We start from the raw sequence: 14,136 nt of genomic DNA, 5'->3' as shown, positions 1-14,136 counted from the left end.
CGGCACACCCCATGTTGGTGTCTTGTGTGTGGCCACTTTCATTCCACCCCAGCAGAGCTGTGTAGTTGTGACAGAGACTGTGCGTGGTCCTTCACGGAGAGTGCAGTGCCTGGCATGGGAGGGCCAGAGAGGTCTCGGGGCTGAGAGAGAGAGGGTGGGGTCAGGGCCCTGGGAGGAGGGTCTGGCCTTGGAGGTGAAAAGGGACCACGTTCTCCTGTGGCCTCTGTGTGGGGCCAGGCGTGTCATCAGGTAGGGGAATGGCTGGCCGGCATGGGGGCCATATCCAAGATTGGGCTGCTTCTGATGTTCCATGGGGTGTCCTCGCTTCCGTCCTTGCACTGCATCTCCGTTGACTAAGGTTTAATGGGAAAGAAGCCCTGGAAACCTGCAGTTGGAAAAGGGTGGCTACAAGTTTCTCTTCTGGCTTCTTCTTGGGTTGTTGTTAAACTTGAATACTTTCCTTACATTTATTGTTTAAAATGTGATAACAAGAAGAGCCTTGGTTGTTCATGTCCTAATTTTTTGGTCTTTTTTCCCTTCTTTCTTTTCTTTTTTTAAAGAGATGAAATTTCACTCTGTTGCCCAGGCTGGAGTGCAGTGGTACAGTCATGACTCACTGCAGCCTGGACCCTCCAGGCTCAAGTGATCCTCCTACCTCAGCCTCCTGAGTAGCTGGGACCACAGGTGCACACCAGCATGCCCAGCTTTCCTTTTGAATTTGAAACATTTTAGAGCTGGTGACCTTAGGTCTTAGTTATTTTAACAGTAGGTAAAAAGGTCCAGAAGGTGAGGTGATGTTTCCAGAGCTGTAAACTGTGCTGCAACACCAGTAACAGGACTTCTCCGGGGAGATTGTGCATAATTTCCCTCCACACTCCTGGAATACCTCCCAACCATGCCTGCTTAGCAAAGGTTAGCACATGTTGACTGTCCACACTGTGTCTAGCTCTCTGTATAGAGGTGGTGGTGGTGAGGCGTGGTCCCTCCCCTCAAAGGCCAGGTATGGCTGAGGTCTGGGCAGCCTCTTCGGCCAGGAGCGTGGGCACAGCAACTCCAGGGCTGAGCAGGGAGGGCCACGGCCCCTCTTGTGGGTACTGGCTTGCCTGACTTTGAGGAGCATGACTGATGTAGTTTATCCTCCTCCTAATTCTGAGAAGCAGACATCTTTTTTTTTTTTTTGGAGACGGAGTCTCGCTCTGTCACCCAGGCTGGAGTGCAGTGGCGCGATCTCGGCTCACTGCAAGCTCCGCCTCCCGGGTTCACGCCATTCTCCTGCCTCAGCCTCTCCGAGTAGCTGGGACTACAGGCGCCCGCCACCACGCCCAGCTAATTTTTTTGTATTTTTAGTAGAGACGGGGTTTCACCGTGGTCTCGATCTCCTGACCTCGTGATCCGCCCGCCTCAGCCTCCCAAAGTGCTGGGATTACAAGCGTGAGCCACCGCACCTGGCCAGCAGACATCTTTGTGCCCCCATAGTCCAGAGCCTGCTGGGTGGCCTTGCATCTGCTGTGGCAGAACAGCATCATGGGTTCTGTGTGTGGCCTGCCGGACCCTCGCTGTGGCCCTGGTGGGGAGTGGGTGTCCCTGGAGGGGGTGGGTCCTGTGTATGGCCCACTGGGCCCTTGCTGTGACCCTGGGGGTGCTGGGGGTGTAGCTAGGTTGACCATGGTACTGAAGGTCTTGGCGCCCTCTTCTGTGTCTCCTGAGGGGCCATGTGGGGTGCTCAGGTGAGTATTCCCCGGTTGCAGAGGAAGGTGCAATGAGATACCTGCTGCCTAGGGCTCCCTCTGGCCTCCTGCCGGTGGTGAGAGATGGTGTCGCCTAGGAAGGGCAGCTCTGGCCCACCCATGGATGTGCTTGGCCTTGGTGTGTGCTGCAAGCCCACCTGTCAGGCCCTCCCCAGAAGAGGAGGCCAGCCTTAAATCTCCTAGAGCCTTCCTGGGCAGGGAGAGTGCGAGGTGCTTTGTGTTTGTTGATGTTGGGGTTCCCTGCAGTCTGGCTGAGACAGGTTCTCACAAGGCCTCCTGTGGGCTCCGGCCTCCCGTGGGCTCCAGCCTCCCTGAGCCCCGGCTCTCCTCTGTGACTAGGTGCTGTAGTCACTGCTGGCCTCGGCCCCTTGCTGCCCCTGTGTTGCGTGTTCGAGACTACAGTAGGCTCGCCTTCCCGGCAGTCCCAGGCCTTGCAGGCTCTTCCAGAAGGTTCTCTGACACCTGCTCCCTTCACTGCTCAGTGGCAGTCACAGGCCGTGTCATCGTTGCTGGTCTTTGAATGTCACTATCTGTCTGCTCCCCTGGACCTCCCTTGGTGCCTGGACTGTGTCCTGTGTCTCCTTAGATACCCACATCCTAAGAGCTGCTTTCTTGGAGTTGGGAGACGGGGTCAGCCAAGGTGCCCTGGGTTCCTTGAGCTTTCACCACAATAAGTTGTCTACAGGGTCCCTCGAACTCTGACATTTTTATTATTTCTAAGTCTCGTATCTTATTGTGTGTTGATGATAGAATTCTCTTAATGTAGCAGCTTCCTTTTCGGCTTCTCCTAATCTCAGGTACAGTCGACCCTCAGTACCTGTGGTTTGGTCCCAGGACCTCCTGCAGATGCCCAGGTCCCTGGTGTGAAGTGGCGTGGTATCACATGTCCTCTCTGTGCATCCTGCCATCAGCCTTACGTCATCTCTGTCACTTACAAGCCTGCCACGGTGGCGTGCTGTGGGGGTAGTTGGTGCTGTGTTGCTTAGGGAATAAAGAGAGGAAAAACAGTCTGTGTATGTTCAGTGCAGGGACAGCTTTTTTTTTTTTTTTTAGTATTTTTTGACCTGTGCGTTGTTGAATCCACGAATGTGGAGCCCAAGGATGTGGCGGGCTGGCTGTACTGGTGATTAGTGATCAGTTCACACGAGCGATGAGAGCCGGTGATCTGGACTGATCTACAGAGTGGACACCAACAGCTGATTGGCATGTATGCGTGTCTGGGAAATTCAGTCCTGACCTTTCTACGGAGATTTAAAAGGAATACTGGGAGGTGTTTGTGGAATACTTGAGCCACATCAGCGTAGAAGTTAAATTCATTGTGCCGTGAAGGAGTCGGGTCATTTCGCTTTAATGTGGCCCCTTACTTTTGTATATATTGAGCACATTGCGAGTGAAGTTTCCTCCCCCTCCTCTCTTCCTCTTCTTCCTCCCTCCCCCTCCTCTCTTTCCTCCTCACCCTTCTGTGTGAGCTTTTGTGGTTAGGTGTTGTCTATGGCCAGCTCTGTTCAGATACTAAAAGCAAAGAGACCAATGGCAGATCCTGGGTGTGGTGACACCCTGGCAGTCATGAAACAGGTGGATTCAAGAAAACGGCAGGCTCTAGGTGCTCCTGCCTGCCAGGCCAAGCTAGTGCTTGTGGGTGCTCCTGGGTGCTCACAGGAATAGTCCTGCCTTGGGGAGTGGCTGTGCTGTGCCAAGCACCTGGGAGCGCCCTGCTGACCTCATGAGGCTGTGGGGCCACACAACTGTCAGCCCCACTCAGGGATAGGGGCGGGAGGGAGGGGCTCGCTCACTTGCCTGAGCCCACAGCCTCGGGTGGAGCTGGTTGCCCTGACTCTGCACTTGTGTTGTCGGTGAGAGGAAGCGTGCCAGGATCTGTGTGGCCTGTGTGGCTGTGCTCTTCTCCCTGGGCTTTTGCCTGAGGCAGTGGTTTGAAATGCTCTTGGAATTGTAGCACCCAGCTGAAATTTAGTTCTGGTACACCTGTCATGCATGCGTTTATTAATTTTAATGTGATTTTCTATTGTTTGTTATAAACATCCAATAAGCCTTTAATTGAACCATTACGTACAGAAATACCAACGAATCAAAAGAGCATGCAAAATCACAAGTGTACCCAGGGCAAGGGGTGGACAGAAGCAGCCCCACAGAGGCCCCTGCAGGGCCTTCCCCTTTCCCCAGGTGTAGCCATCTTCCTGACCTCCTAATGTTGAACTTTTCATATGCTTACTTTCCAAACGAAATAAAATTTGTAGAAAGTCTTGATGTCCCCAAATAGAAACATCTTAGGGTGTTGTCAGCTGAGAGTGGGTGTGTGGCATTTGCTGCCTAAATACTTAGTGGCATCAGAGAGCAGTCTGGTGTGAAGGACCCACACCCCGGAGCAGAATGGCCTTGCAGATGTCATACACATCACCCAGGGGCTATATGGGTCTGAGATGGCTTCCACCTTCCTGTAGGAGGCCCCAGCCTTGATGGTCTCAGCCATCTCGGCACAGCAGGCGTCCTGTCTGCCTGGGTCCCATACACACATGGTGGATCTGCGCCACAGCTGGAGAGCCTCGGGTTCAGGAAATTCCCCATACTGTAATGGGCATGTCGGCAAGACAAGCCTGCTTACCTCCGCCCCCAGAGGAGACGTCATCCTTAGTACCCGGCTCACATCCTCTCTCTGGCCAAGAGGGAGAAACCAGTCACAGCCCCAGGCTGCTCGCCACGCAGGCATTCTGGAAAACAGTCTGGGCCGAAGCTGCCATGGACACTCAGGGATGTGAGGAGAGGTGCATCCCATCCACATCCACCCAGTCTCATCCTGTCTAGGCTTCCAGCGGGATTTCTCATTGATTAGCCTGGCTGGGACCAAATCTGTCCAGTCATAGGACATTCAGTCAAGGCTGCCACCTCAGCCATGCCCCAGGGGCCCAGCTGCACAGACATCTCAAAGCCCCAAACATCCATCCCATTCACTCAGTGACAGGTTGTTGCCAAGGAGGGTAATTAATGAAATGGGGCCCTTCCCCTCTCACGACTTCCAGCCAGATGAGCAGGCGGCACCCTCCATGTGCTGAGTGCCATGCCCCCGGAAGGAGGGCAGGTGTGGGAGAAAGTGGGTGGGGGCTCCATCCGTGGCCACATGGGCATTCTGTGGACTTGGGAGACTAGCCAGGCAGCCCCCACAGTCCAGCCACACCTCCTTCCCTGCAGTGGTTGCACACCCTGTGGTCTGCGTGTGACGACATATTGTGTGTTCTCAGATGGCTGTGTCCTCATGTAGAACGCTGTAAGGTTAGGTGGGGTTATGAGAAGGGAAAACACTTGTCTGCAGGATTGTTTTCTCTATGCAATGAAGTTGATGAATGGAAGTTTCCAAAGGGGAATGTGCATCTAGAGGGAACATCATGGCCAAAAGACAGTGCTCCTTGGAACGGTCTGAGAGTACATCCTGGGACTGAGGTCCGAGGCCCAGGGCCCTGGCAAAGTCTCCAGTGATGTCCTCCTCAAGTCTCATCCAGCAGTGGACACTGATCCAAGCAGGGTGTCTTTGCTGGGTGCAGGGGCACAGAGTGTGGTGAGGGGGATAACAGTGTGAACCCTCTGCCTGGGTGATGGGCATGAGTCTTGACTCAGGGGTCCTGGTTCCAAACCAGGCCTCCTGCTCTGGCTGCTCCTCCTTCACCTGCTGAGAGGGTACATGGGCTTCGTCATGCAGCCACAGGTGGATAAGAGTCAGCCATGTGCTGCAGCCTGTGTGAGCCCAGAGCCGCAGGGGAGGCAGCATCCTTGTGGGGTTGCTTGTGTCTCCAGTCCACGGGTGACGGCACAGTGTTACTGTCTCTTCTCCTTCAGAGGCAGAAGAGGCCTGGACCTTGGCGCAGACAGACCCAGGAACAGATGAGCAGGGACGTCTGCATCCACACCTGGCCGTGCACCTACTACCTGGAGCCCAAGAGGCGATGGGTTACTGGACAACTGTCCTTAACGTCGCTGTCGCTCAGGTTCATGACTGACAGCACTGGAGAGATTCTGGTCAGCTTCCCCCTCTCCAGCATAGTTGAGATCAAGAAGGAGGCTTCGCATTTTATCTTCAGCTCCATCACCATCCTGGAGAAGGGCCATGCCAAGCACTGGTTCAGCTCCCTGCGGCCAAGTCGAAATGTGGTCTTCAGCATCATCGAGCATTTCTGGAGGGAGCTGCTGCTGTCTCAGCCTGGAGCCGTGGCAGACGCATCCGTCCCAAGGACCCGGGGCGAGGAGCTGACGGGACTCATGGCCGGATCCCAGAAACGCCTGGAGGACACGGCGAGGGTCCTGCACCACCAGGGCCAGCAGCTGGACAGCGTCATGAGAGGCCTGGACAAGATGGAGTCAGACCTGGAGGTGGCAGACAGGTGGGCTTGCTATGTACACTTTGCAAGGCACACACAGAGTAAGATGCACATGTGTGGAGGCTCACAGGCACTGTTCCAGGCCAGTGCACCATATTTGCACACATCCAGCATTCTGAGATCATGGCTGTGCACCTGCTGTACACGCTTAGTGGGTACACACAGTAAGATGCAGCACTCGGAAAGCGAGGCTGTGAATACACTGTGCACTCTGCTGGAAACACACAGTGAGATCTGAGTGAGTGCTGGCTCACTGGGTGCCTGGCACCACTGCCGTCCACTGCACCATGCTGAGTCCACACCCAGCAAGCAGAGACTCTGCTGTGACCTCCTGTACACACTCCTCTGTTTCTGGCTCCTATGTGGTGATGGGGACAGGCCCTGGCCTCTGAGGTCACAGAGGGTGGAGTGAGGTCTGTCTTGGTGACAGTGTCCGTGAGTGAGGTGTCTCCTGTCAGCATCTGCCATTTGTTCATGAGCTATGTTCTTCTGTTATGTTTCTTAGTATGAAAATCCTAGTGTATGTCCAGAAAATTTCTTCAGTTTGTTTAAGAATGCTTTTCTTTTTCCAAGTCCCATTTTTGCTTTCTGAGTCCTGCTGTCTTCTGTTTGGGTACTCCTTTCTTATTTGGCTTTCTTTTAGTGTTGCTATTCTAGTGTATGTTTCTGGTTTTTATCTTCCTACCATTTATCATTTGTACTTGTAATTTCTTAGAACCCTTTTGTGTTCCTCCAGTTTCCTGGAAAAACCTTCGGGTCTTGCGTCATGGCCTGAGCATCTTCTCTGTTCGGATATTATTAATAGCCTTGTTTTGCTTATGGTTTCTGGGTTTTCAAGGTGCTTGTTTATTGCCTTTTTTGTCGCGGTCGTTTTTCCTGAGATGGTGTGTGTGGGGCTGAGGTATCAGCCATGGGCTTTTTACTGGGACCCTCAGTTCCTCGTCCTGGGGTCCTGTCTGGAGTGTGAGTCTTGGGGGGCTGCTTTCTGGCTCAGGTAGAAGGTTTACTCCCTCTGCCCTCAGGTTCCATCCAGTCCCTCTTCTGGGATCCGGGGGTGCCCACTTGGGTGGGTCCATCTGGGAGCCGAGGGTCTCCCAGTGCAGTGCCACATGGACTTGTGCCTGTGTGTTGCTGGTTCTTCCTGCCCCTGCTGGGAGGGTGCTGGTACTCCCTCCTCATCACCCCATAGGTCTCTGGCATCCTAATGGCATGGTCTCTCAGCATGCCACTGCTGGCATACTATCCACCTTCCTGGATTTGCCAGTCTGCCCGTTTTTCAGTGTCAGGCTGCCACTGTGTTTGTCTGTTTCCTTTGTCTTTGGAGAAGTGTGTGTTGAGTTTGCCATCCTTCTCTATTGCTCTCTGCCCCTTTTTTAAGGACATGTCCTTGAGAGCGTGCGCGCGCGTGTGTGTGTGTATGTGTGTGTGTGTCTGTGTCGTCTGTATGTGTATGTGCGTCTGTGTGTTTCTGTTTGTGTCTGTGTATTTGTGTGTGTCATCTGTGTGTGTGTTTCAGTACACATAGCTCAGGTTTTTACATGCTTTCAATTACTTTTATTATTCCTTAAAAAGTCGTTTTGAAGCGTGTTCTTTCTCGTTTTGTGACTATTCGGAGGAAAATGAGAACTTCCTCCCAGCACCCACAGCTTCAGTGGGCAGAAACTCTGTGTCCCTGGAATCCCGCCTTGGCATTGGCCACTGTCCCTCAGCCCTAAGCTGGGGTCATATTGGTGCATTAGTATTGCATGCAGATTAGTTGGACTGAGGTCACATCTTGTACTTGACTAAGAGGAGATCCTTTCAGTCAAAGCTTTGCTGGCACAAGGCTGCAGCCGAAGATGACAGAGCCCCCCGACAATCCCAGCTCCTCTGTGTCGATGGCAGATGTGTGTTCTGCCCTGGTCAGAGTCTGCAGGGGGCCAGCAGCTGGAGCCCCAGGGACAGTTGCAGGCCGAAGGCCATGACTCTGTTGCTCGGATCAGTTCTTGTTGTTTTAAGGCCTTCAGCAGATTGCACGGGGCCTGCCCGCATTACAGGCCCAGCTGCTTTCCTGGGAGTCCACCAATTTCTATTTACTCTCATGGACACACACCATCACAGACACGTGCAGAGTAGTGCTTGACGACTGGGCCTCGTGGCCCCGCTGTGTGGACACTAATGTGACCATCACGGCCTCCTGGGAGGCACGTGCACTGGAGAGCTGGGACCGGCCCTCTGCCCTCCGGCCTGTGGGGTTCTGGAGCCCTCCCCACGGTGCCTCCGTCCTGGCTTCTCCCTGCTCTGGCTCGCTGCTGAGAGGTGTCCCTGGGCCGGACCCTGAGAGTGTCTGCAGGGGAAGGCCTGGGGATATTCGCAGAGGACTGAGCCCTGGCCATAGGCGAGGGTGCTGCGGTCCTGGAGGGGAGGCTGTGGGTGCACAATATGGCTTTCCCTGCTTCCTGGGTGTCGTCCTCCTCCCAGTCACAGACAAAACAAATGCCATGGAGAAGGAGCATCTTTTTCTGTGCCCAGCCGAGTTTCTGCGTGGCCACGTGGCATCAGTGCCAGCGTTGTGTGCACCCAGAGACTGTGTAGAGGGAGATTGGGAGGAGGCTGCCAAGGCACACGATTATCCACGGCATGGACCCAAAGCCCCCGTGTTTGCTATTGACTCCTGCTGGGAAATGAGCCAGGCACCAAGTGATGGGCCTGTCCCTTCTTCTGGAAATGTAGTAGGTGACCCAAAGACTGGCTGAGCCAGAGAAACAAGAGTTCCACCCACAGTGCCGGCATCTGACCCAGCCCCTGGGCCCCTTTAGTAGTCCCTGAACACTGTGGCTTTGATTGTGCGGTGAAGAAGAGCCCGCCCCGTGTCGCCCAGTCTTGTGGGACAGGCTGCCCTATGTTCACCTGCGTCGGCCTGCACTGCCACGTCTCTCTCCTGCTCAGCAGCTATCTCCCAGAAGTAGCCTGCCACCCTGCGCCAGCCCCACCACCTGTCCCACTACCTGTCCTGGCCACCACAGGCCCCACCATCGGCCAGGCGCGCTCTCAGCTGATCCTCGGCACCCCCATTCTCGTGTGCCGAGGAGCACATCAGAGTGAGGCCCTGTGCCTGCCTGCGTTCGTGTCCCATTCCTTCTTAGTGCTGGTGCTCAGAGCTCTTTCCCGCCAGGCAGGAGGATTGAGGTCGTCAGCCTGGCAGGACTGCAGGTCGCAGTGTTGGAGACCACCTGGCCTTTGCCCACGCTGGTCCCTTCAGGTGCAGGCAGCCTTGGTGCCTTCTCCAGGCCCACAGGCAGGACGCCCAGCCTCCAGGACATGCAAGAAACAGAACAGACACAGGAAAAAGACAAATCTGACACAGGATTTTGAAAAGCAGGTCAGAAAAACAATGCGAAGGAATGGGGCCAATTACATAAAGACTTTTTTTTTTTTTGAGACGGAGTCTCACTCTGTCTCCCAGGCTGGAGTGCAGTGGCACGATCTCTGCTCACTGCAAACTCCACCTCCCAGCTTCCTGCCATTCTCCTGCCTCAGCCTCCCGAGTAGCTGGGACTTACAGGCGCCCGCTACTGCACCCGGCTAATTTTTTTGTATTTTTTAGTAGAGACGGGGTTTCACTGTGTTAGCCAGGATGGTCTCGATCTCCTGACCTCGTGATCCACCTGCCTCGGCCTCCCAAAGTGCTGGGATTACAGGCGTGAGCCAGCGCGCCCAGCCGAAACTTTGTTTTTAAGTATAATTATTTTTTGCAGCCTTATTGAGGTATTGCTGAGAAAACCTGTGTATATTTCAGGCATGTGGCTTGGTGATGCGATGTTTGTACCCACTGTGAAGTCACCACCACAGTCATACCCATGAACACGTCTCTCATGTCACATGCCTGTCATTTTGTTCCCTTTTTCTTTTTTTTCCTTGAGAATGTTAAGGACACCTAAGATCTGTGTTCTTGGCAGATTTCAAGTGTACTATTAGTATGGAGAGCTGCAGCTACCATGTCATTACTGCCCAGAGCTCATTCATCCCGTAACCGAAGCTGGTGCCCTTGGCCACTCTCTCCCCGCTTCCCCACCCGCCCCACACCTGCCCCTCTCTCTGTTTCTGTGAGTTTGGCTTCTTTAGGTTCCACATGTGTCATGCAGGGTTTTTCTCTCTGGTGCCTTTCACTCAGCATAATGTGCTCCAGGTCTGTCCATCTTGGTGAAATGGCAGGATTTCCTTCTTTTTTATGGCTGAATAAAATTCCATGGCATATAGACACTATATTTTTGTACCCGAACTCAGGTCTCGGCCACTCATTGCTTGAAAGCCAAAATCCAAGAGATGAGCTTTGGTGAAAGGAAAGTTAGCTTTATTAAGGAAGCCAACAACCTCTGGGTGGTAGACTTGTTTTCAAAGATCACCTCCCCTGGAGTTGTGACTCCAGATCAGGGGTTTTTAAGGGAAATTAGGGGAGATGATTAAAGCACCCTTGTGAAACCTGCAGAGTCTCAGATGGGCAGTTAATCCTTGCTTTCTTGGTCAGATGGAGGACAGATGCCTTGTGGCCTTCTGCAGGCACCATCAGCCTATTCTTACCAGGCTGGTCAGCCCATTCCCAGAGCTGTTGGTTCCCAGAGCTGTTGAGTCCCAGAGTGAGTTGTTGGTTCCCAGAGTTGTTGGTTGGTGTATTTTCTTTTATTTCTGTTGAAGGTCCTGTTTTCCCAAGCATTTTTCATAATCTACAGACTCAAGCAAAGCAATAATTATGTTCAAGTAAACAAGCTTTTCTCTAACTTGGAGTCAGTACTGTTCCATTTTCTCAATCCATTCGTCCGTGGATGGACACGTGGTTTCCATGCCTTGGCTATAGTGAAGCATGCTGCAGTGAACATGGGAGTGCCGGTGTCGCTTTGAGATACTGATTTTATTTCCTTTGGCTATTGTGGAGGCTAAAGCAACTCCATCTTGGATACTAATCGGCCTTGTTAACATCTGATTAACCCCATTTCCGGGGATGCCTCTAAGATTTCTACCTCACTTATTGTTCCTTGTGTAAGGGCAGGTACTTAACCACATACCCTGCCCTTGGGCAGGTTCACAGGGCATTCTTATCTTTTCCTGCGGGGTCTGTCCTACACATATGTCCCCTGTAGTGCAGAAGCCCTGGGTCTGGGGGCCATGGCATGGGATCCACTGTCTCATCTCACTGCTGCCTAAGACACAGACCTGCCTTCCTGTCCATAAGTCGCTGTTTGATGCTTCCTTCTGAGAAGCGGGGTCTGTCATCCTCTTTCTGCAGCCTCTCAGCTTCCTCATGTTGGAGGCAGTTTTACATAGGCCTGCTCACCATGGAACAGGTGTAAACCCACAAGCAGGATTGCAAAATCATGGTGGTTCTGAAATAGGAAAGGTTCCCTTGTCCCCCTCACAGGGCATTCGACAGGGCACTGAAGCCAGCCACTGAAGCCGTGGCTGGCCAGCTTCAGTGCCCTGCTGCCCAGACCTCCAGGGGATCATACAGACAGGCAGGCTGTGGGTCTCCGACCCCACGACAGCGTCTAGGGGTGGATGTTTACTGCTCCTGGAGCCCCAGTGGGTGTGTGCTACCATGTGCTCTTTTAGTTTAGCCATCTGTAGGTGGCTTGTGTTAACCAGCTCAATTAGACCCTCTACCCTGTTGCAAGGACAGAGGGCTTTCTGTATCCTGGGATTCTTGCTTTGGTGTACCAGAAGAATCAGACTGCACGTGGGCTTGGAAAATAAGTGCAAGGTTTTATTGAGTGGAAGTAGCTCTCAGCAGATGGGGAAGCCCAAAGGGAGATGGTTTTCCCCTGGAGTTGGGCCACTCAGTGGCCTGGGCTCTCCTCCAACTGCCCCAGCCAAACTCTGCATCATTCTGCCAGTTGGTTGGCCTACAGCCGTGCTGGTGCCTATGCGCATTCCTCTCGACATCCAGCCGCCCTTGTGTCCCTCTGCTGATGTGCTCCTCTTGAGGTCTGGCCACCTGTGTGTCTGCCTGCTAGGGTCTCAGGGTGTTATAGGCACAGGATGGGGGTGTGGCAGGCCAGGGTGGTCTTGGGAAGTGCATTTGGGCAGGAAAACAAAAATGCCTGTCCTCACCTTCCTCCATCTGTCCATCCGTAAGGGTGGAGCCCTAGCCAGGGACCACGCCCTCCTCTACCCAGCATTTCCCTTCCCCTCTTCCATATCATTTAAAGAGACCACGCCCTTCCCTTTCCAGCACTTCCAAAACGGTTCCTCGTTAATTTTTTGAGGAGCGTCCATGCTGTTTTCTGCAGTGGCTGGATAGAGATTTTTAAAGTGCGTGCACCCATGTCATTGTGTGCTTGGCAGGTCACCTCACGGCACTGTGATCAGAGCTGGTGGCCTGTCCTGCTCCTTCAGGAGGCACAGGAGCATTGCAGGCCTTTGAGGGGAACACTGAGGAAATGAGGGGGTCACAGGAAATTGAGAGGACTAAAACTAGGACCCGTGAGAGGGAATCAAAAGTGTTTTGCCTGGAGAGGAAAGCTGACCAAGACTGCCTAAAATAACTGATGGCTGTCACTTGAGACCTTTTTCTTTAGAAAGCTAAACTAGGTCCTTTAGTTGTATAAACCAAAAGTAAAATCCTGAGCACCCCAGCTGACTGAATGGATCCCATCTTGGCCAAGGGGATTCCAAAGTAATCCTGAAAAACTAGTTCAGACCATGAAAAGAAGGAGGAGGTCAGACATGCCTCATTATGCCCTCCTCCTCCTGAAGGTTGGAATAGGAAACACTTGCCATCTGTCGTCTCTAAGTGCGGCCACCTATAAGACCTAATCTCCATAACAACCTTGGCCTCCCCTTATCTCCAGGCCAGACACTCCTTTCAGTTGATTCCAGGTTTTTATTTATTTACTTTTTGAGACAGAGTCTTACTCCGTCACTTGGGCTGGAGTGCAGTGGCGCGATCACAGCTCATTCCAGCCTCCACCTCCTGGGCTTAAGTGATCCTCCCACCTCAGCCTCCCATGTAGCTGGACCACAGGCATGCATTACCATGTCTGGCTAGTTTTGTTTACTTTTTTTTCTTTTTTTCTTTTATTTGAGATGGCGTCTCACTCTGTCACCCAGGCAGGAGTGCAGTGGCGTGATCTCGGCTCACTGCAACATCTGCCTTCTGGATTCAAGCAATTCTCCCACCTCAGCCTCCTGAGTAGCTGGGATAACAGGCGCACACCACCATGCCCAGCTAATTTTTGAATTTTTAGTAGAGACAGGGTTTTGCCATGTTGGCCGGGCTGGTTTCGAACTCCTGGGCCTCAAGTGATCCACCTCGGCCTCCTGAAGTGCTGGGATTACAGGCGTGAGCCACCGTACCCAGCCTGGTTTTTTAAATTTTTTGTAGAGATGGAGTCTCACTTTGTGCCCATGCTGGGAGTCCAGGTTTTTAGATAATAACTCTTAACTAAAGGTGACAGGAATGCACCCACAGGCACCAGCTCGCCTGCAGGCCACCAACCAGCAGAACGACGTGGAGTTTGTCTGGGACAATTGGAGGAGAACCTGGGCCACTGAGTGGCCCAACGCCAGGGGAAAACCATCTTTTAGCCAATTGCCAATCGGAAAATCTTTGAATCTACCTGTGACCTGTAAGCATCTGCTTTGCGTTGTCTTGTCTTTCCAGACTGAACCAATGCATTGATTGATGTCTTATGTCCCACTAAAACATATAAACCCAAGCTGTAACCCAACTACCTTGGGCACATGTTCGCAGGACCTCCTGAGGCTGTGTCACTGGTCATGGTCCTCACATTTGGCTCAGAATAAATCTCTTAAAATATATTACAGAGTGTGGCTTTTATCAACAGTGGTAAAGTAATAGGAAAGAAAATTTGGCTTAATAAAAGCAACACTTCTGACTATATACAGTTGTTGAAAGCCTAGTAAGTTGTCACATGAGCAGTGCGTCTCTCATCTCTTAGATTGTGTAACATGACTCACATTGGACCCCAGCCCAGAGGACCTTCAGTCCCCTTTCAGTTTTGAGATTC

The 14,136-nt window shown here is 52.7% G+C and overlaps 1 protein-coding gene across 4 annotated transcripts in view; it reads left to right on the top strand.

The window, feature by feature from the left end:
* The window catches only part of SNAP47 (synaptosome associated protein 47), a 45,585-nt gene that overhangs the window by 6,621 nt on the left and 24,828 nt on the right, over positions 1-14,136 (top strand). For 2 of the 4 annotated variants that reach the window (XM_004088034.3, XM_003275112.4), the window contains exon 2: positions 5,595-6,136. In XM_004088034.3, the coding sequence (XP_004088082.1) occupies positions 5,640-6,136 (497 nt within the window). In that variant the 5' untranslated portion in view covers positions 5,595-5,639. Of the gene's footprint in view, positions 1-761; positions 913-2,891; positions 3,019-5,594; positions 6,137-14,136 lie in introns of those variants that run through there. The other 2 variants (XM_030812758.1, XM_030812759.1) reach the window with 2 other exon arrangements.

Source organism: Nomascus leucogenys, chromosome 5, assembly GCF_006542625.1.
Source record: "Nomascus leucogenys isolate Asia chromosome 5, Asia_NLE_v1, whole genome shotgun sequence".
Classification (NCBI taxonomy): Eukaryota; Metazoa; Chordata; class Mammalia; order Primates; family Hylobatidae; genus Nomascus; species Nomascus leucogenys.
This window is presented reverse-complemented; position numbering and strand designations above follow the sequence as displayed.